This window comes from Megalobrama amblycephala, linkage group LG23 (assembly GCF_018812025.1).
Source record: "Megalobrama amblycephala isolate DHTTF-2021 linkage group LG23, ASM1881202v1, whole genome shotgun sequence".
Classification (NCBI taxonomy): domain Eukaryota; kingdom Metazoa; phylum Chordata; class Actinopteri; order Cypriniformes; family Xenocyprididae; genus Megalobrama; species Megalobrama amblycephala.
This window is the reverse complement of record NC_063066.1, coordinates 13,997,475-14,020,847: the sequence shown is the minus strand read 5'-3', so window position 1 is coordinate 14,020,847 and position 23,373 is coordinate 13,997,475. Positions and strand designations below refer to the sequence as shown.

Genomic DNA, 23,373 nt, shown 5'->3' with positions numbered 1-23,373 from the left:
ATTTGTTCAAAAACAATGATTCATATAATAATGAAGTCTTTATGAACGTGTCATTGCATCATTCATTCAAATCGATTAAAAACAACTTTGTCGAATTGCTAGACACACCTGCATTCTATGGCCAATGAATGCTATTACTCAAATCGCCAACTCCCACTGACAAAGAATGACTTCTGGTTGCTTTGTGGCTGTATGTTACTGTAAATGTTATTTTAGGTCACTGCATAAATATTTGTGCATAATTCTAATTTAAAAAGACAACTTTGTTGTTTTTTTAAAAATTCTCATTTACCACAAACATTGCTACTGCTAGACCCTGTCTTTTATCTCAGCCCCCTGAAAATCTGTGATCAATGCTTTGTCACTGTCAGCACTCTTAAGAATTTTTTAAAGAGACGTTTGCTGAAAACAGTAAGCCATATAAGGTTTTCACTTTGAATCTCCTAACAGACATTAAAAACTTTGTTACATTAAGTATTAACCTTCCCTCTAGGCATGAAGTGCTACCCCGCTTAAAGCTGTCACAGACAGCTGTGACACTCCATTCTATCTATCCCAAATACTCTACTATCCAGAGAAATCATACAATAAACTACAACCAAATATGCCAACATTTCTGTTATATATCTACTGACAAAAAAAATGCAATTTACCATAATGGGTGCTATAGAGACAAACTTATTACAGAGAGAAGGCTAAAAACCCAAAACTTCATCACACTTTAGGTGCATGAGTTCCTTAATTTTGCCAAAAGCTATAGTGTAATAGCAGAAGTTCTCAATGTCTTATGTGCGCAGAAAAGTTAAGCAACAGAGAACATGCCTGGCACCAAAAAAGCAACAGGATGTGCAATAGTGAGATCACTAGTGTATTATAGAGTGACATCAGCATTAAGGACTGACTGGGTTGGGTCAAGTTTGAGTGTGTGGAAGCCTCAACATTCAGTGATTCTCAGTTATTTTTTTCTGCAAATAGCAATTTCTCAGCAATATCTACCTATTAACAATTTAGTTCTCGTGGAGCTTGATATAACTAGAAATAATTACACTACCATTTAAAAGTTTAGGGTCAGTAAGATTTTCTTTTTAAATAATACTTTTATTCAGCAAGGATGCATTGATTAAACTGATCAAAAGTGACAGCAGACTTTTGCATCGTAACAAAAAATCTATGTCAAATAAGAATCCTGGGGGGAATCCTGTTTTCAACATTGATAACAATAAGAAATGTTTCTTGAGCACCAAATCAGCATATTAGCATGATATTATGAAGCATTCCCATCAGAGGAATAAGTAACATTCTAAAATATAAGAGAAAATAGTTATTGTAAACTGTAATAATAATCACAATATTAATGTTTTTACTGAGCATAAGAGGCTTCTTTTAAAAACATTAAATAAAAAAAACTAACCAACCACAAACTTTTAAACAACAGTGTATATTCATTACAGAAATTATGCCTTTCCCTGGTCTAGAAATCACACTTTTAAAAATCCATCATATACATTATCCTGGGAGCCCTAGTTCTTAAAGGGATAGTTCACTCAAAAATGAAAATTTGATGTTTATTTGCTTACCCCCAGAGCATCCAAGATGTAGGTGTCTTTGTTTCTTCAGTAGAACACAAATGATGATTTTTAACTCTAACCGCTGCCGTCTGTCAGTGTTATAATGTAAGTCAGCGGGAACTTGGACTATAAGAGTAAATAAAACACGACAGACAAATCCAAATTAAACCCTGCGGCTCGTGACAACACATTGATGTCTTAAGACACGAAACGATCAGTTTGTGCGAGAAACTGAACAGTATTTATATCATTTTTACCTCTAATACACCACTGCCTTCAGCATTCGCTTGGTGATGTCTGATCGCGCTCTGACAGCGGCAGTGATGTCTCGCGCTCATTGAAGTATATGTGCGAGACATCACTGCCGTTGTCAGAGCGCGATCAGACCTCACGAATCGAGTGATGAATGCAGTTGGACATTGTGGTGTTTTAGAGGTAAAAAATTATATAAATACTGTTCGGTTTCTCGCACAAACCGATCGTTTCGTGTCTTAGGGCATCAGTGTGTTGTAATGAGCCGCAGGGTTTAATATGGATTTGTCTATGGAAGTGTTTTAGACTCTTATTGTACGAGTTCCCATCCACTGGCATTATAAGACTAACAGATGGCAGCGGTTGGAGGTAAAAAACATAATTTGTGTTCTGCTGAAGAAACAAAGACACCTACATCTTGGATGCGCTGGGGGTAAGCCGATAAACATCAAATTTTCAATTTTGGGTGAACTATCCCTTTAAAAATGACAGTTGTTGAGTTGCTGTTTTAGCTTATTTTAAACAAACACCCTTAAACCATCTTGCAGCCCCCTCAGAAATGTGCTGAGGCCTCCTTGTAGGTGTGGCCCCTGGATGAGAACCACTGCACTAGAAAAAGGGTATATCTCATACATTAATTTCAGGCACTGGTAAGGACCCTAACTCACTACACATTGGGACAATGATGGCTCTATTTCCGGCGACATGGCAACATCTTCAACGTACAACTTCCCTACTGGTATTTATGAACAACAGCAGCACAGATATCTTTATGATAATAATTGTTATTTAAAAGTGCTTAGTACATAGTATAATAAATACTTTGATTGTTACATGTCCCTGCAACATTTCAGACATAAATGTTAGCTACATTATGTGCGTCTAGTGATGTATGTTTATGCCGAAATATAATTAAATAATGGTTTGGTTTTCTATTGCATGGAACATGTGTGCATCGATGCTCCCTGGTTTTCAATGTGCATTGTGGGACTTTTTAGGGAGCAAACTTTTCAGTGCACTAGAAGGATTTTGCAATTGAGACAGCCCTTAAAATGGCCAACTGCCTTATCAGTGCCCTGACTACTAAACTATAGAGCTGATTAAGACACACCCAAAATGTGGGGTGTTTTCAACTTCACAAGCCACACCCTCTCCACTCATGGAGGCATCCTAGCCGTTCCCTGGGAATAAAAGGATAATCATAAACAAGTAAACACACCCATATGCCTCAGAATTTTAGGCAGTCTGGGACACAAAAAAAAAAAGTTTGTGGTAATATCCCTACCACACTACTTTCAGTGTTCAACTACACACCAGCTATTAGAAAATCTCCATTTGGCTCCCAAAGGTTTACATTCCACAAAATAAATGGAGCTCATAAAAGGATGGATTCCTGCAGACAGTGAAAAAGCACTGTCATTATGATGTTGGTACGGGACACGCTCATTTGACTGAAGACAAGTTGTTAAGCAAAGTTGCAATGCGTATGCGGATTACACAGTCTTAGACACTCATTCACCTCGCTTGATCTGGAACCCTACTGTGACGATAAGCTCTATCCAAGACCTTACAAGATGACTAAATGATCTTCATTTTCAGACTGCTTTGTGAAGTCTACAGTCAAGGCCACAACTTTTGGGAAGTGAGGCAGTCTTGTAAAGTAATTAATACATTCATGAGGAGGCAACTTTAAATAGACTGTCCTACATCCAGAACCAGCATTACATATTTAGAAGTCAACGCAAATGAATCCCAGGTCATAAGTGTCATATGAAACATGAGAAGGCTGTGCAAAAGCGATGAAGTAATCAGTTCCACGCAGGCATGACATACGGTAATACTAAAATACTTGGCTCTGTATCAAACCAAATACCTAACACGCGTTACTAACCAACAACACACTGTAACGTTACAACTGACCTTAGCCACTAGTTTTCTTAAAATCACATGACACCACTGATAAGCTTGATGCTAGAAAAATAGTACACAGCAGACAAATAACTTCATTATGTATCACATGGACTTTCTTCACCCTGAGGTCACTATGTCAGCAAACTTTCCACGTTATAAAACTTTCAAAAAGGCAGCCAGCATGAACTGAAACAAACAGTTCCAGTTTCACTACTAAGACTTCACGATAAACGTAGCTATCCATGAAGGTTCACAGCTATCACAAACACTACTTCAGACCCCACTGACACTCACAGAGTGTTTTGACAGCACATTATCATGAGGTTCAGGGTCCTGTGAAGTAATACACCGATAGGTTCAACAGCTGACTGAGACCAGAGAGTGCCGACTGAGCCTGTTAATCTTTTTTCCAGTGAAAACATGCTCCAAGTTTGAGAGAAACTTTGTTGATCGATAAAAACAAACAAAAAAAATGTCTGGATGGATACTATAGGGAGAAAAGGCAAGTAGAGTTTAAAAAAAAAAACTGTGACTGGGTCACTGCACAAAAAGGGGTTCTTTTGTGTCCCTCATGAACGTGTAAACAATAGCTTTAACAATAACAAGCTGACACCAACTTCTGTGTTGTTATAGGCAATTCTCTAAAAACATCAGCAAAAATACAGAAACTTTTTTAAGTGTTCCTTCTCATGCATTTTTGCACAAGAAAACCTGATAAAAATAGAACAAACTGGAAATAATATTTTGTTATAAACATTTGCGGCACCCATGTTGTGGAATGACCCCTCTAAAGACAAAATCTCATACACTTTGTGTGACATAACTAAGTATGAATTCTGAAGCTATAATACATACCAGTTTTTTGTTTTTACTCTCATCCTCATTGGATTTCTTTTTGGAGGGTTTATTTGGGTCTTCCCCTCCAGCTGCCTGCTGATCCATGTTTGCAATGAAACTTCACTTGAACAGTACCTTCGCTTAACTTCCCACAAGTTTGTAAACACTTATGAGAAATCACGTTTCTTCAAAAGCCATGCCATCCATAAAGAAAAACACAAAAATATGAGTTGGATCCAGAACTATTCCATGCACGTCTCCAGTAGACTATGATAACATCTGTGTATGAAGTTGTCCCAAAAAGAAGGTGTGACTCCAGTCCAAATCAGCTCCTCAGAGTCTGTCAAAAACCAATTACAATGTTATAAACAACATTTCGGGAGTGTTTTATAATATGAAATACATAAAAGCACATGGAATAACTGCAATAAAAAATACAGAGCTGTATAAACGCTGTCAGTTCAGAGCTTGTGAACTTCTGTCGACTTTAATACATCATTGTAACATTGAAACAAGTCAACTGTCGACACACTATTGCCATTTTAACAATGCATTTAATAAATTAACGAAATGTCACATTCAAGCAATTATATAGTAAGTCTATTACAGTTTAAATATATTTCAGTGTCTCATAAAAGAAAAAAAATCAGAGGAGGTCTGGGAGTTTTATACAATATAACATGATATTTTGTAAAATGAACACATAACTGATTTTATTCAAAGGAGAAATGACCGCTGCTATCCAGGCGGTTACTTTCAGACAGGAAACTGTTATTCTAGCGCTATGAGGCTTAAAGTAAAAGTGTACAATAAAGACATGTACTCTAAACGCCAAGTCCGCTTACATGGACATAGCGAATTAATATTAAAGAGCAAAATAGTCACACAATGATATATAAAACTCAGAAAATCTCATCCAAGGCTTACCAGCACAACCAAACGCACGAGCCAGGCCCACTATGCCCCGCCTATCGACGCTTCCCAACTGCTCACAAATGGTCACATGGTAGAAAAAATCCAGCACTGATTGGACAATTGAACTGTACATCTGGATGTGAGGCGGGCTTTCTCTGCTTGTGGGGTGGAGACTACTTTCACTATACTATAAAGCTGACTGCCGTGCATATGGATAGGCTTGGCTCAACATTGTTTGTATAGCAGTGCAAATCAGTTTATTGGTGTAAAGCAATTATTATTATGAAAAAACGTTTAATTTCTATATAAAACTGCATGCTTGCGTTAATGCATTTAATTAATTCATGATATTCATGTGATGTTTCATCTTTTCATCATTTTTAATGTCTTTGTTTTTTTCTTTTGTTGCACAATACATGTAAAATGTTTGATGTATGTGGAAAATCCCCTAATTTTCACAAAAAAAATAAAACATCTGTACATGAGAACTGCAATACACCAATAAGAAGTGTATCTTGTGTAATTCCAAGTGCTTATCAGCTTCAGTGTTGTCCAACAACAATTTTTTTTTCATATTACGTAACTTTGAAAGATATTTTACGTCTGTATACACTGTACTCATTTTCCTCTGCTTGCATGTTTGCAACATGTGTTTACATATTCAGTTGAATTACAGCTTATGTAATTTACCTGCAAGAATTCGTATTTATAGGCTAAAACATATACTTGAACATATAGTTTCATGTGTAGCTCCTATACATCCATAACAATAAGATTGCTTTAATACAAGGATCACTAGCCACAATGTACAAAACAGAAACAAATAAAGAACTAAATGCATTGTAAATCATTTTACCAAAAAGACAAACATTTTCATTCTGAATCTGTGTTGTGCTGATGTGTACTAAAAGGCTTAGTGCCATTAAGAAAATGCAAAAATGGAATATCCAAATCTCTACCACTCTCTCTCTCTTGTTCTCACACCACACACAGGTTTACAGCATAGTGTCACTAAGTAAGACTCAATATTCAGTTGCTTTCACAGCTGCTGACCTCTGGTGTGAATGCAGAGCATGTATAAAAACGACATAGAATGCAATAACAAGAGGCCAATCATAAAATTCACAGTTGAGATAGGCTACATGTGTCATAATCACTTTAGCTCTCATCTGAAAAGTAGCTGAATAGCACTAAAAGGGAATAAAATACAAATAGCTTGAAGTACTTAAAGGTGCCATAGAATTGAAAATTGAATTTACCTTGGCATAGTTGAATAACAAGAGTTCAGTACATGGAAATGACATACAGTGAGTCTCAAACACCATTGTTTCCTCCTTCTTATGTAAATCTAATTTTTTTAAAAGACCTCCAAAGAACAGGCGAATCTCAACATAACGCCGACTGTGACACAACAGTTGGGATCATTAATATGTACGCCCCCAACTTTTGCATATGCCAGCCCATGTTCATGTCATTAGACAAGCCAGTATTAACGTCTGGATCTGTGCACAGCAGAATCATCAGACTTTATGCAGGTAAGCAAGCAAGGACAACAGCGAAAAATGGCAGATGGAGCGATAATAACTGACATGATCCATGATATCATGATATTTTTAGTGATATTTGTAAATTGTCTTTCTAAATGTTTCGTTAGCATGTTGCTAATGTACTGTTTAATGTGGTTAAAGTTACCATTGTTTCTTACTGTATTCACGGAAACAAGAGCCGTCGTTATTTTCATTATTAAACACTTGCAGTCTGTATAATTCATAAACACAATTTCATTCTTTATAAATCTCTCCAACAGTGTGTAATGTTAGCTTTAGCCCGTTAGCCACACAAAGGCTACTATCAAACTCATTCAGAATCAAAATTTAAACATCGAAATAAATATCATACTTACATAATCGGGTATGCTGCATGACGAACACTTTGTAAAGATCCATTTTGAGGGTTATATTAGCTGTGTGAACTTTGTTAATGCAATGTATTTTAGAGTTGCGAGCTTGGGGCGGGGAGCGGGTGCATTTAAAGGGGAAGCACGCTGAATCGGTGCATATTTAATGATGCCCCAAAATAGGCAGTTAAAAAAATTAATAAAAAAAATCTATGGGGTATTTTGAGCTGAAACTTCACAGACACATTCAGGGGACACCTTAGACTTATATTACATCTTGTGAAAAAGCGATCTATGGCACCTTTAATGTTTATTTGGTCACAAAAAGAGTGCAATGAAGCAATGAGAATTGGGAAGGTCTAGCATAACAGCAGGGAGCATAAGCTTCACACATTGTGTGCCCGCCCCATCAACAGCTCACAGTATGGGAAGAACTTTGAAGGGTGTGCTTTTATTTCAGCCATTCACTTTATCTTCAATCTCCCAGACGGGAAACGCCACATTAACTGCCTTTCAAATACTCTGGGTCTTGCATTTGGTACATTATGGACAATAAATGATAAGGTCAGGACAATTAGTAGAAATAGACATTATAAATGTGCTTGTTCAGCTAATTAACTACATATGCTACAGTGATTGTATAGATTATATATTTTGTTTTATTTATTCATTTGTTCACTTTAAAGGGTTAAAGGTGCCCTTGATTCAAAAATTGAATTTACCTTGGCATAGTTAAATAACAAGAGTTCAGTACATGGAAAAGACATACAGTGAGTCTCAAACCCCATTGTTTCCTCCTTCTTATATAAATCTCATTTGTTTAAACGACCTCCGAAGAACAGGCGAATCTCAACATAACACCGACTGTTACATAACAGTCGGGGTGTACGCCCCAATATTTGCATAATGCCAGCCCATGATGTTCCCAACATTATAAAAGGCATTAGACAAGGGCAGCCAGTTAACGTCTGGAGCTGCACACAGCCGAATCATCAGACTAGGTAAGCAAGAACAACAGCGAAAAATGGCAGATGGAGCAATAATAACTGACATAATCCATGATAGCATGATATTTTTAGTGATATTTGTAAATTGTCTTTCTAAAAGTTTCGTTAGCATGTTGCTAATGTACTGTTAAATGAGGTTAAAGTTACCATCATTTCTTACTGTATTCACGGAGACAAGAGCCGTCGCTATTTTCATTTTTTAAACACTTGCAGTCTGTGTAATGCATAAACACAACTTCATTCTTTATAAATCTCTCCAACAGTGTAGCAATAGCCGTTAGCCACGGAGGACAGCCTCAAATTCACTCAGAATAAAACTTTAACATCCAAATAAATACTTTACTCACATAATTCGAAGCATGCATGCAGCATGCATGACGAACATCTTGTAAAGATCCATTTGAGGGTTATATTAGCTGTGTGAACTTTGTAAATGCGCTGTAATATAGTCGACAGCTGGTGTGGCAGGGAGCACGCGATTTAAGGGGGTGGCGCCGAGTGTAAATCAGTGCATTGTTAATGATGCCCCAAAATAGGCAGTTAAAAAAATTTATTTAAAAAAATCTATGGGGTATTTTGAGCTGAATCTTCACAGACACATTCAGGAGACACCTTAGACTTATATTACATCTTGTGAAAGAACGTTCTTGGGCACCTTTAAAAACAAGCCAAGTTGGGTTGAAAATGGACAAACCCAGCGGTTGGGTTAAATGTTTGCCCAACCTGCTGGGGAGTTTTATTTAACCCAGCTATTATTTAAAAATGACTATATGGCTGCCTTAAAAGGAACCCAAAATAGAGTGGAAATTAAAAATCAGACACATAATTACTAGAGGCAACAATAATAATCAAAAGGTGAACATTTATTAATAAGCAATTTAATAAATGTCTATTGCTCAATTATTATTCATTAAACTGATTTTGGGTTGGCAATTTTTAAACAATAATTGAGTTAAATAAAACTACCCAGCAAGTTGGGCAAACATTTAACCCAACCACTGGGTTAAAACAAACCAATCGCTGCAGGGTTTGTCCATTTTCAATGCTACTTGGGTTGTTTTTAATTTTTTAGAGTGTTTGATGAATCATTTTATTAGCTGCTTTTTGGTTTTAATTTTTCTTTCAATTTGAACTGTCACATTTTTTCTCTCTCAGTATTTCATACTGCGGTTAGAGGGTGTACCCACAATAGACATAAACTTGACAATCTGGTTATCACCTGCGGCACTTGCCAACATACTGTATGCTACTTCCTGTGTGCTTCTTCTGAGAACTTCTTCAGTTATTCTTCAACATCAATGATTATGCTTTTTAATAAAATAAAATAAAAAATAAAATATAATAGAATTTTGCATAAAAAAAAGAGCACAAACATCCACCAATAGAGATTTCTTCATTATATAGAAGATTTACAATGTAATCAAGCTGTGTTACAGAGATACTGTAGTGTCATATAGGCTATTCTGCTCTATTTGTTTAGATGAGTGGTTTATGCTTGCAGCATCCTCATGCCAGGTCTATAATTAGATACCACAGCCACTTTTCCATTATGGACAGTGATTTCCCAAGGTTCGCTCCTGCCATTTAACTCAGTTCTGCCCATATGAGACTGTTGCTTTCAGTGTTTATTCCTGTTCACAAGGCCCTGTTGAGTTATTCCTAGTGTCAGAGGGCAAGACAATGAATTTCCATTTACAAAAGATGAACAGTAAGCCTGACTTGTGACTTATAAAAGTCTACTCTGATTACTGAAGAGTTTAGATAACCTTCTGATAGAATTGCTCTGGACCAGTTCCTCATATTACTTCACATGAAAGTACTAGAACACAAAGCATTTCTGTGTTTCTAAAAATATAATTCCTTACTTCTTAGTTAAAATGAGGAAACACCTTGCCAGTTGTCTTCATTTACACAATACATAATCAATTTTTTTCAAAACCCTTTTGCGGACTGTGATGATGCGTTTCCACAGTTATCAACACCACAAATCTGGTAAAAAGTTTTAATATTTTCATTTTTAAAATACTGAATACATACTCTATACTTAAAATAAAAAAAAAAAACGTATTATAGCTGCTGCGAGGGTGTACATGGCTGAAGGAGTGATGGCACATTTGATGTCTTTCTCGCTTCTGACTGCTGTAATCAATCTATATGTTTTCCCTCTTTTGGAAAGTCATGGAAATGCTATTACAGATTTTTTTTATTTTACTTTTAGAGCAAATGCGAATACAAAAATCTCCTCCTGTTCACTGTTATAGAAGTTTACCCAAATATGACAACTTCCGCTTCTAAGAACCCCGGAAATGTAAAAATCCAATTTTGATCAATGCAGAAATATACTAGCATACAACTTACAAACTTCCATCCATCATTAGAAGCTGCACCTCTGTTAGGGTTATAGCTGCTTCAGGCCTTGTTGTAAGCTTAGTGTTTAGACCGGGAAGATAAAAAGAAATATGGTGTTACATTATTTATTTCCTTTCTATCACACTTCATAAAAGACCCACTGACTCCAATGGCTGGAGCTCTGGAAGAACTTGAACCTCTTGCAACATTTGCAGTGAGCAGACATTTAAAACTTTTTAGTGTTTCACCTTTCAGAGGAGATGCCTCAGAAACACTTAACCCTTCACTCCAGGGTAAATGTCTCTATTTGTCATTACTTATTCAGCACTGAGAAGAGGCCACTTTCTGATAACGGAGAGACTGGAGGTAGCTCAATACATTGAGTTCAGAGTAGTTAGGTGCTCTTTCACAGATGACTTGTCACTGCAGTTGTTGAAGGTATTATCAATAACTGCTGAAACAACACCACCTGGGCCTCGGGAATTAGCTTTGTGTTTGTAAAAAGAGGCGTGGAGTTGACGAAGGTTTGGGAGTGCTATGATGTGGGCATTTGTTCATTAAGTGCCACAAATGGTCAGCTGTTAACCATGTTAATCACCAGTGTAATCACTCGTACTGAGTCAGAAAGGACAAGAACCTATTCATACTGGGTAGGAACTTTCTATTCATCAAATAATCCTGAAAAATTGTTTACAAAAAAATATTGATAATAATAAGAAATGTTTCATATTAGCTCATACTTCAATCCAAAGAAATGTACAGTACTTAAACGCCTTAAAAAGAGAAAAATTAAAAAAATTAAATTCTGTCATTATTTACTCAGCCTCGCAACATTCCAGACATCAATTCCTTTCTTCTGCGGGATACAAGAAGATATTTCACAATGTCAATTTTGTGTTTGTGTCTGTATAATGAAATTCATTGTGGTCCCATGTTGTTTTGGATACCATTGACTTTCATTGTACAGACAAGAACAGTTAAAACATTCCTCAAAATATCTTCTTTTATGTTATGCAGAAGAAAGGAAGTCATACAGGTTTGGAAAAACATGAGGGTGAGTAAATGATGACAGAATTCTCATTTTAGGTGAACCATCCCTTTAATTTAAACACGCCTGGCATAAAAACACAGGTTTTTGTTGTTTACTGGCTTTCAAATGTGTTCCACTCAGCCACCATACTAGAAACCACTTGAAAAGTCTGTGGTAAAAGAGAGATAAATTAAACAAGAGAGCATATTTTATACATCTTATTCAGTCTACCTGTGTATTAGAACTCATATCAGTTCATTTTCATAAGCATGAAGTGCTATAGCACTATAGAACGTGGCATCTCATTGACTAAACAACATCAGCTTTCTTAGCTTAAGTAACACCTTATAAGATAATCGACTGCCCACAAACACTTGTGTGCTTTACCTCAGCAAGAATCAGGGCTACGAGGTTGCCATGGCAGCCGGCTACTTGAGGATTCTGCTCTGGGCCACTTTTCCTTTTGTACACGTGACCAAGAAGAGAGATTTGAAAAGTTACATTTACAGCTGAGTGCTAAACTATAAGTGAATCAAATTCTTCTACTGGCAACAAGGGTTATTCCCGCAAATATACTAGAATTATTTTGATTACATGATTCCTTCAAGTGTTTGGATGACATTTCCATTTCCTTTACCAGTTAACATGCCTAAAAATAGATGTATAATTGTACTTGAAAAGGAAACTGCTCTTAGAGCAGCATTTATCGTCTCATGATTTCTTTGTGCCTTTGGGAACAAGTTTCAGGTTCATCAAGTGTTTGGGAGTGTTGCAACTGTTTGTGGACATTATGTTGGTATGTTGTTTACTCACAACAGTTGGTCAAAATATAGTTCCTTAGAGAACTTAAAGTGGGAAACTCCTCTATGGGAGTTGGGTTTCCTCCCATATTGCATAAATCACCAAAAAAAACAAAAAAACAACTGTCATATGAAAACTGTATCCTGGCTATATTTTAAAGAGGCCCTATTGTTTAGGTTGGGATCAGTTTAAGCAGGACATACTTTCAACACAACAAAGTTTGGCAAACTATACAGACACACTTCACACAATTTCCTCAGTTAAAGAGTCATTATTGTACTCAAGATTAAATTTTCTTGGAAAGGAATGCTTGCAAATAGGACTTATGTGGCGACTTTGTATAATTCCATTATATCAAGCAATGAGACAGTGTGCAAGGGAAAAGCCTCAGCTGTTGTTTCTAATTTGTGAAAGTCATTAGTCTCTGTGTTGTGGGGGGCTTACAGAGGAAAGGCCACATTGCTGCTTTTATTTACAAGTAGAACTGAGGAAACTACTCAAACTGTATTTTCCTGGGCAAAAACTGCACCAGTGCACCTCTTAATTAGAAATCACTTAATGCTTGACATGATTGCAATCAAAAAGCTTTAATTAAAATGCAAATTTAGGGTCTGTATAATTGTTGCTAAGAAAGTTTCTGTTTCACTAGAGGATGATTTTTATTTATGGACATTCTCCAGAAATATATGCTCCATGCACTCTTCATAGTTCACACTGTATTGCCACAGTGTGGAAGAATGGGCCCATGTGGATTATTAAAGGCTTTTGTCTCAAAGACAGAAAAAAGCAAATTGCTTCAGGGTTCCATGAATACATTGTCTCTACATTCTCTGTATGCATGCAAAACATATCAACACAACCTTGCAGCTATTGCCATGATAACAGAGGATCGGAGTAAAATACACATAGATAGATAGATTACTCTTTGACTTGATGTTTTCATTTTGAAATAACATGTTTCAATCAAACAGGACTTTCACTTCCCATCACACTTTGCAAAGGAGCTTAATTGTGAGAGGAAGGGCCCTATCGTACACCCGGCGCAATGCGGCACCAGGCGACACAAGTGTTTTTTTGCAAGTTTCAGCCCAACGCAGTTATCATTTTCACGTCCTGCACCATGTTGTTTAAATAGCAAATGCATTTGACCCCATTTGCACGCCCATGGACGTGCTGCTCTGAAAACGAGATGTGTTCAGGTGCATTGTTGGCATGTTACTATTTTGAGGCAACTGAAATAGACTGCACTATTGACCAACCGAAACCTGGTCTACAGTCAATGGCGCAATATTTGTTTTGTTATTTAAAGAGCGCTTTAGTAATATGCTTCATTCAAGTTAAATGAACATCATTGATTCTAGTTAATTTTACATGGTTGATTGTATTTGGATTTACTTGTTTTGGTCACGTGGAACCACTGTCCATGATTGAATCATGTTCAGCCAAAGAGCTATTTTTTTTAGTGTAGATAGATAGATAGATAGATAGATAGATAGATAGATAGATAGATAGATAGATAGATAGATAGATAGATAGATAGATAGATAGATAGATAGATAGATAGATAGATAGATAGATAGATAGATAGAAATACAAAATATTTTCATATATAGTTTTTCTTTGGAAATCTTTTAATCAAAAGATTTCAAATTTTGGTTATCGATGAAGGTGTGCAACCTTTCCCATTGCGATGAAGTGAAGAAGTCCATGAACAGGAAGGCCAGATGGATTCTTGGTTTAAGAGAAGTGGTTCAAGATCAACAGGAAAAAGAAAGCAGAGACTGCTGCCACTTCGACCTCCCTCTCGTATCGTAAACTTCATTGTACTGCACACTAAACTCTGACTGAAGCAGAACACTTTCACACATGCTTTTAAAGACTTTTAAAGGTGCTTTGAACTGCTCAGGTTGTAATTCATCTATGGCTCCACATCGTCATACCTTTGTCTGGGGTTCATTATTAATGAACATTTGAAAGTGGATCTAAAAGCCTTTGCAGGAAATTACTGTTGGTAATCAGACTGGATATATTTGATTGCATTAGTGATCTACATTTTTTGCAATAACAAGATAATGAGACTCTGTCCAGTTGCTAGAGTGTTCCAATGTGTACCTGAAGATTTTGATTTAATTTCATTTAACGAGTATCCAAATTGATGCTCTAAATGGTCATCTAATTGGTAGACTGCTAATCAAAGAAAATAAAAGTGTAATAGAAGAAATCATCAAGTGGTTTAAGTTTACCAAGTAAATATGTTCTGTTGTCTCATTTGGACATATAAAGATATGTGCTTTTTTTCACTGGTAAATTAGTAATAAACTCTATACTAACCACTGTTATAGTTAGGATTGCAACATTTATACAGTGGTTTTATTCAGAATGCAGCATGCTTTTAAATACCATGCAAATAAAGGAAATATAAATAAGGAAGACCCAGAGTGTCCAAAAGATCCCCTTCAAAGGGCGGAAGAAGGAAGCAGCACAATCATGTGATCATGCTTTTATACAACAGTTCAATAAACAAATAAGTTAACGTTGAGCAACTTAGTCAACAAAAATAAATTTTGAAAAAGGCACAGTAGAACTGTCACAACACTAGCCCCATTTCATTTCTGAATGTTTTTTTTTTTTTTTTACAAATCGTTTGAGTGAATAATTCAAATTACTCCTTAATACTCTACTTTTTTTAGTTCCTGAATGAATCAGCATGTCACTTGTCACCACCTATTGGTGCAATGTTAATTTATTGAACAGAACTGAATCAAAACTGATCTGACTTGAGCTAAAAAGGACATTATTGCCTTCTGTAGATCTGTATCATTGGTTTACATCATTGAACAATTATTTCTATTACTGTAAAACTGTTTTAAAACAATCTGTATTATATATAGTGCTATATAAATAAAGGTGACTTGACTTAACATGACTAATGATGTAATCCGCAGAAAGATTTACTGAAAAATCCCCACCACCACCACTAAGGACTGATTCAAACAGAGAAAAAAGTCCCAGTGCTGTTGTGCTGTTAAATGAGCAATCTTGGAACACTTTTCGACCAATCAGATTCAAAGTATAACTGTTAAAAAAATATAAATAATTATCAGATTTTAGGTGAATTTTGTTTTGTGCAGTGAATTATAGCCTATGTCATATTAACAATATAGCATTTTGTTCAGCCTATGAAATGTTGGTGTTGGGACACCACTTGATGTCCTATACAAAATCAGGATCCTGAAGCAAAACCACTGCTCTAAAAGGCCACTCGATTTTCCCCATAGCTCTCATTCTCTGTGGGTCTCTCACCCCCTCTCTCTTTCACTTTTTTCATCAGAACAGTGCTGTCTCTCTCTAACTGGCCCTTCCAATGACCTCCCACCTACATTCATGATGCTTCCTGCATTCACAATGCCTGTTAAACCAATCCACTGAATGAAACTTCCCTAGAAGCTAGACAAAGTTTGCTTTCAGTGTTCCACAGATGGCTTTGGAGTTAATCTGATAACATTATCACCAGTGTAGGTATTGATTTGCAGATACTGCTATTACGCTATGCGTTCTTTCTTTTACAGCCTTGGCTCTAGTGGTCTGAGAAAGTCACAGAAAGCTCATGAGCTTTGCAAAACCGATTCTGCCATGGGCTTTTCATTTTGTACAGCGCCCCTATAGGGACACAGTGATGTGGAAAATAATGAGATGGGAGGATAAATTATATGTCAATGATTTTGCATTCTCTCGCAAATGTTTTGTGTTCCCCCGAGAAACTTTGCATTTGCTCACAAAACTTTCAAGTTCTCATAGCGCAAAGGTTTTGCGAGTGAAAGCAAAGTTTCTCGGGGGAACGCAAAACTTTTGTAAGGGAATGTGACAGCAATGAAATATAATTTTTTCTCTCATCTCATTTGTTTACATCACCATGTTCCTTTAGGGGCTCTGTAGTTTTGTGGAGTGTTACTACAACAAAAAAAGTCAACATATGGTTTGCCTCTAGTGGTTATGTGAAATATATTATTATGCTATAGTTGTATGCTAGCTGTGTATAAATTGGTGAACATGATTTCACCAAGTACATATACCTGGATCAACATATTTGTTGTTCCTGGAACAACATTCCAATCAACCAATTTTTTTGAGGGACAAGTTTACAGTTCATGTCCATTTTAGGCTTAAAACCAGGGTTAGGTGCTTCTACATCAGTGTTATTCATCATTTCTCTCTGATTTTAGGGATAAATTATGGGGTAGGGATAGGGTTAGGACTACATTTTCCAACAAAATATGTTGATCTAAGAATATGTCTTACTTACACTGCAAAATCACGATGACCGTGTGAATTATAGCATTTGAGGTGATCTCAATATGGCCAACATCCTGAGATAAAATAAAATAAATAAAATAAAAAATAGGTTTGTAATGCACTCAATCAAATTGTTATAACTTGTTCTTTCTCTGAAACAAATTTCCTCTTGGGCCAGTCTATTGTATAATAGTCTATCACAAACTCATGCTCTGTTCTGGTATGTAACAGCCATTAAATCAATTGTTTCACTCTGAAATACATCAGATTACGGAAGTAAAATGGGTTGCAATGAGCAATTCATGTTGAAGTTAATAAAGAACTGCACCTTTAAAAGTATTTCTACATGGTTGTGCAGATTGTGTCTCAGAGGAATTCGTAGAAAGGGGTGTCTAGCTGCATGAGTGCTGGTAGAAAACAATTTATCACAGGACCATTACAGAGTTTAGACTTTCTGCTACCCTTGCACACCTATTCCAGCCGCTCACAGATAGGAGAATTTATTGATCATGACATTGATCTCTGTCTGTATAATTCAATGTAAGCGTCTCACTGCAAGACAGAGGGGAAAAACTGTTCTTTCTTCACTGTAAAACCATTTTATGATTGATGCAACCCATGAAACACAACAAGTGAAAAAAGAAACTATCTAATTGAGGGTATAAGTGTGAAAAAGCACAATTCATAAGAAGATGAGTGTTAAGTTTTCGAAGTGAAATTCATGCACATGACAGTATATTATCACAGTTTATCTCACAGGCTTCAATATTTGTGGAAAAAACAATAACAGCAGGGAGTGCATTAACTCCATGCTGATTTCATGTACTTTGCCAAGTGCATATTGTCAAAACCAGATTTACTGGCAGCACAAACAGTGGACTAATATCAATTACCATTTCTTTATTTTATTTTTTTTCATCAGTTGGAGTGAGAAGTAACATAAAATGCTATTAAATAGTGTATTACAGAGAATCATACATTATAGTAGTGCACACAGAACAATTAAGGTCTCTATATAAAAGACTGAATGTTATGTTACAGCACCACTGAGAGGACAAAATTGAAATTACAGCAAAATAAAATTCAGAAAACAGATGTACATATGCTTAAAACATGAATATATGCACATATGTACATATTATAACTTATTTAATAAAAATATATAAATAATATGCATACAGTACAATTAAACTTACAATTTAACTGCTAAAAGAATAACCTGGTTATTTGCTTTAGGCTATTTTTGTGCCAATGCACTCATCTGGCACCGTAGCAGGGGAGCGTTGGCATTGGAACATGGATTCTATAAACCCATTAACTGTGCAGTCTCAACCCACCCACTTAGTCACACACTACAATAAAGCACCGATCAGTGGCCTTCTCTCCCAGGCTAGAAATAATACACCAACCAGCTACATGAGCCATTTCCAGCCAAATGACAACCATTCGACTGCAAATTACAGCGTTTAACCTTCATGAGGTCAAGAGTCTCTTCTAAGACTGGCTAAACTTTTTTTTTTTATAAGGAAACCTCTGGGCATTACACGTGAGTTGCTAAATATGTAAGACAACTCAAAGCTTATGGGATGACTTGAAGCCATAATAATAAGTAAATTCCCTCTGCATTAGATCTATGACAATATAGTTTAATATCTTTCTTATGCCTTCATTGCCCTCTAGGGGTAACTAACAAGCTGGCAAAACAAAGCTTTATTGCAGTGTTTTAATACTATTAGCTGCTCTCATTGATTTTAAAGTGCTTGAGATGTGACAGAGCAGCTCCTTTAGGAGAGCTTGTGTCTGGTTTCTGTCAAGGTCAGGAGTTATCAGTGCTAGACCGTGGCTCCTGTTAGTTGGTCCGGGTGGGAGCTATTGCCCGTTTAATGTTTACTTTCCTTTACGATATTAGAGGAGTTCAGAGTCTGTGCTGGTCCATTAGGATTAGATCTCTCACTCTCTATCTCCGTTTTTTCAATCTTTTCCTTTTTCCTTTCTCCTTGCACCTGTCAGCAGTTTCTACACAGGACGGCTAATCCCAGCCCCAGAGAAACTGTCACTAATGGCTTCAGGTACCACCACCAGGGTCTAAATAGAGCTAAGACCTCACAACCATTCACACGTATACATAAACCCCTTAGCTATATTCTTTAATCTCCCCTCTTGGAACAAACCCCCATCGTCATCGCCATTCGCTCCCATTCGCTAGCCCGTCTTGATGGTTATGGCCTCGGGTCTCTGTGGAGAATGGAAGTGCAATCACAGCCTTTCTGAAGGTTATTACCCAGACCTCACAGGCTTTTCATGGCCCCTCGGACGCGGGTTGGGAAATGACAATGGTCAGCTCTGCCGAGTCAGAGAAATGGTTGCGGTAGAACAAGCGCTTCACGCGTGGAGAAGCCGGAATTGCAGAGCAATAAAGGAGGGAGATGACTCTTTCCCTCATTTCGGAGCTGTATAGGTGCATCTGCCAGCACATCTTCGGTGGAACACAACAAAAACGGCGGAGGAGAATGTGTCAAGCCAGGACTTGAAGAATTGTGATGGAGTGCTTTCATTAAGGCGCAGAGGAGACTAAATCAGCATGACCTGTGAGATGAACAGGGATGTTTTGCTCACATAATGGCTGATGACACAATTTAAAGCTCACAAGACAGCTGGTCTAAATAAGGGGTTTTCAAACTAAAATATAAAAGCTAAAATTTTCATGTACTGTATACATGTCTTGTTTGAACAAATCAAATTGACAAATACTATATGATTATTAGAGTAGATAAAGTAGATAAATTATATGTATTATATCACTTATCATGTTTAAAATTTAATTGAATGGAGCTTTTTACACCAAATACCATTTCAAATCATTTACACAGTTAATTCTGACAGGCCTAAAATATATTTATTATTTAATTTTAAAAATATATACACTACTGCTATACTATGCTCATTACGGCTGCATGTATTTGATTAAAAATACAAAAACAATAATATTGTGAAATATTACAATTTAAAGGGTTAGTTCACCCAAAAATGAAAATGATGTCATTTATTTCTCACCCTCATGTCGTTCCACACCCGTAAGACCTTCTTTCATCTTCGGAACACAAATTAAGATATTTTTGATAAAATCCGATGGCTCAGTGAGGCCTCCATTGCCAGCAAGATAATTAACACTTTCAGATGCCCAGAAAGGTACTAAAAACATATTTAAAACAGTTCATGTAAGTACAAGTGGTTCAACCTTAATATTATAAAGCAATGAGAATACTTTTTGTGTGCCAAAAAAACAAAATAACAACTTTTCAACAATATCTAGTGATGGCCGATTTCAAAACACTGCTTCAAAGCTTTACAAATCATTTGTTTTGAATCAGTGTTTCGGATCGTGTATCAAACGTTACGTGAACTATTGAAATTTCGAAACACTTATGATGTAGCGAAGCCTTGTTTCCTGAGATCATGTGACTTTGGCGCTCCAAACCACTGATTCGAAACAAAAGATTCGCAAAGCTTCGAAGCTTCATAAAGCAGTGTTTTGAAATCGACCATCATTAGATATTGTTGAAAAGCCGCTATTTTGTGTTTTTGGCGCACAAAAAGTATTCTCGTCACTTCATAACATTAGGGTTGAACCACTGTAGTCTCATGAACTGTTTTAAATACGTCTTTAGTAGCTTTCTGGGCATTGAAACATTGTTAATTGTCTTGAAACATTGTTAATGCAGGCCTCACTGAGCCTTTAGATTTTATCAAAAATATCTTAATTTGTGTTCCGAAGATGAATGAAGGTCTTACGGGTGTGGAACGACATGAGGGTGAGTAATTAATGACAGAATTTTCATTTTTGGGTGAACTAACCCTTTAACATAACTATTTTCTATTTTAGGCTAAGTGTAATTTATTCCTGTGATGGCAAAGCTGAATTTTCAGTAGTGATTACTCTAGTCTTCAATGTCACATGATCCGGCAAAGTGGGCAGGCAGGCATGCAAAACCAAAAGTAGAACACAAAGCAAAGCAGAATATAACAATTTATTATTACCTTCCTGCAGCACAGCACCTTGGGGGTCCCAGGATCATGGTTTTGTAAACCCCTAGCCTTTAAACGGACCATAATCATGCTTTTTTTTAAGAAGCAAAAACTCACATAGCAGACCCGGGAAAATAGTCCCTCAGTTGTCCAGACATAATGTATCTCATCTAAATGTTTTTTTTTTTTTATGCCATTTCTGCCATTGCACCAGTGAAGGAAATGAATGATAATAGCAGGAGCAGAGAGAGGCGGCGGACTGCTACCCCTGGCTCAGAGCATTGAGGCAATAACTCAACCTAAATTTACATACCGAAAAAAAAAATATCTTACCAGACACTTAGAACTGAAGCCAAGCAGCTCCCAGTTTCACAGCCTCCACCAAACATCAATTATTACATTTTTGTTTGGATCAAGCTTTCAAAAGCCACCCAGATGAGAGGAAACGGCAAAGGGAGGGGCCTGATTCAGTCCACCCCAACTACCTATTACTTTTATCAGCCACACTAAGAAAAGCACAGACGATCAACGTTTCACATCCAACTGAAGCGGGGTGGAAAATCAATATTTGACGTGCAGCGTTGGGGGTGGGGGGGGGGGGGGGGTAAAAGTTAAAAATTATCCTCCCACCAACCAGTGTTTGTTTGTGAACTCGATGCATAAACACAAGAGACGACGAGCGAGCAGAGGGGGAGCCCCTGCCGAGCTTCTGACATCTGCAAACTTAGAAGTGAGAATCTGTGCTGAATTATAAATAAAGGCTGCAGGCAGTAAACATGGGATTATGAGGTAAAATATACGGAAAAGAAATTACGCCCGCGATATTGGAAAGCAAACCAAAGTGCAACCAGAGCTCTTGATGCATACTAGATAATTAACATTTTCTAAATGACTTCATCCATTGACAGCTGGATGCTTTTGTTATTACGCAGACGAGAATTTTTTGCCCCCACAGACTTGTAATCATCCTGTGGAGATGTCTGAACTGAGAAATCTAGCTTTGATTAATATATATGACCAAGATCATTGTCGGGTATTGATTTGTGTTCCCTTATGCAATTAATGCCTTCATGATCAGTTCAGAAGGGGGAAATTCAGCTCCGACACATGAGAAAGCAATAACGTGAGAGCACGAGAGACAGAGGAAGAGCAAGAGAGACCTGACAGGGGCCATAATGGAGCAGCTGCCTATCCATAAATTCACCTTTGAACACAACATCTGACTTACAGCCTATCTGCTAGAAAGATTCATTTTATCAAACACAATAACCTGGCAAATCAATGGAAATGAATTCACCCCTATTATTGTGCTTGTCATATCAGTGCCTTTGAAATATGTAATCGCCTGGTTTCACCAGTCAGTCTTCTAGAAAATAAATAAATAAATAAATAAATAAATAATGTCACCTTTACACAACGAGTTTGCCTAGGTTTATTTAGATGAACTAAGGACACGCTTACAGTAAAGGGTTAGTTCACCCAAAAATGAAAATTCTGTCATTAATTACTCACCCTCATGTCGTTCCAAACACAAATTAAGATATTTTTGATGAAATCCGATGGCTCAGTGAGGCCTCCATTGCCAGCAAGATAATTAACTCTTTCAGATGCCCAGAAAGTTAAAGACATATTTAAACAGTTCATGTGACTACAGTGATTCAACCTTAATGTTATAAAGTGACGAGAATATGTTTGTGCGCCAAAAAAAAAAAAAAAAAACAAATAACGACTTTATTCAACAATATCTAGTGATGGACGATTTCAAAACACTGCTTTGTGAAGCTTTGAAGCTTTACAAATCTTTTGTTTTGAATCAGTGGTTTGGAGCGCGTATCAAACTGCCAAAGTCACGCCCCCCAGTGGTGAACCACTGAAATTTCAAAACACATGACGTAACGAAGCCTCGTTTACTGAAATCATGTGACTTTCACGCTAAAAGTATTTAAATCACTTCATAACATTAAGGTTGAACCATTTTAGTCACATGAACTGTTTTAAATATGTCTTTAACTTTCTGGGCATCTGAAAGTGTTCATTATCTTGCTGGCAATAGAGGCCTCACTGAGCCATCAGATTTTATCAAAAATATCTTAATTTGTGTTACGAAGATGAACGAAGGACTTACGGGTGTGAACTAGCCCTTTAACAGACAGATGTGCAGGTAATTTAACATTATGTATTTAATTATAAATATAATCTTATAAAAACAAATCAAATATATATTTTAATATCGTTATTATTATACTATATTATTATATTATTAATATTACATTATATTATGAAAACTGGCACCATGGCCAACACGGCAATACTTCTAAAAGACTGCATAGAATGTGTGCACTGAAATATGTAATTTTAAGCAATGAAAGAGAATTAGAACCAGTATTATGTTTGACATCTCTAAAACTTTCTTGTCATTTATGTTCTGCTCAAGAGGTCCTTAAAATCAAGGTCATCTCTGCTGGTCGCCATTTCTCTTTATTTGTA

General features: G+C 36.6%; 1 protein-coding gene across 9 annotated transcripts in view; it reads right to left on the bottom strand.

Moving 5' to 3' along the window:
• Positions 1 to 5,633, bottom strand: part of diaph2 (diaphanous-related formin 2) — a 441,980-nt gene extending 436,347 nt beyond the window's left edge. For 2 of the 9 annotated variants that reach the window (XM_048176565.1, XM_048176564.1), the window contains exons 1-2: positions 5,277 to 5,465; positions 4,587 to 4,908 (exon numbers count right to left, since the gene is read on the bottom strand). In XM_048176565.1, coding sequence (XP_048032522.1) covers positions 4,587 to 4,673 — 87 coding nt within the window. In that variant the 5' untranslated portion in view covers positions 4,674 to 4,908; positions 5,277 to 5,465. Of the gene's footprint in view, positions 1 to 4,586; positions 4,909 to 5,276; positions 5,466 to 5,495 lie in introns of those variants that run through there. The other 7 variants (XM_048176559.1, XM_048176560.1, XM_048176557.1 and 4 more) reach the window with 4 other exon arrangements.
• Between the last annotated feature and the right edge of the window lie 17,740 nt (positions 5,634 to 23,373).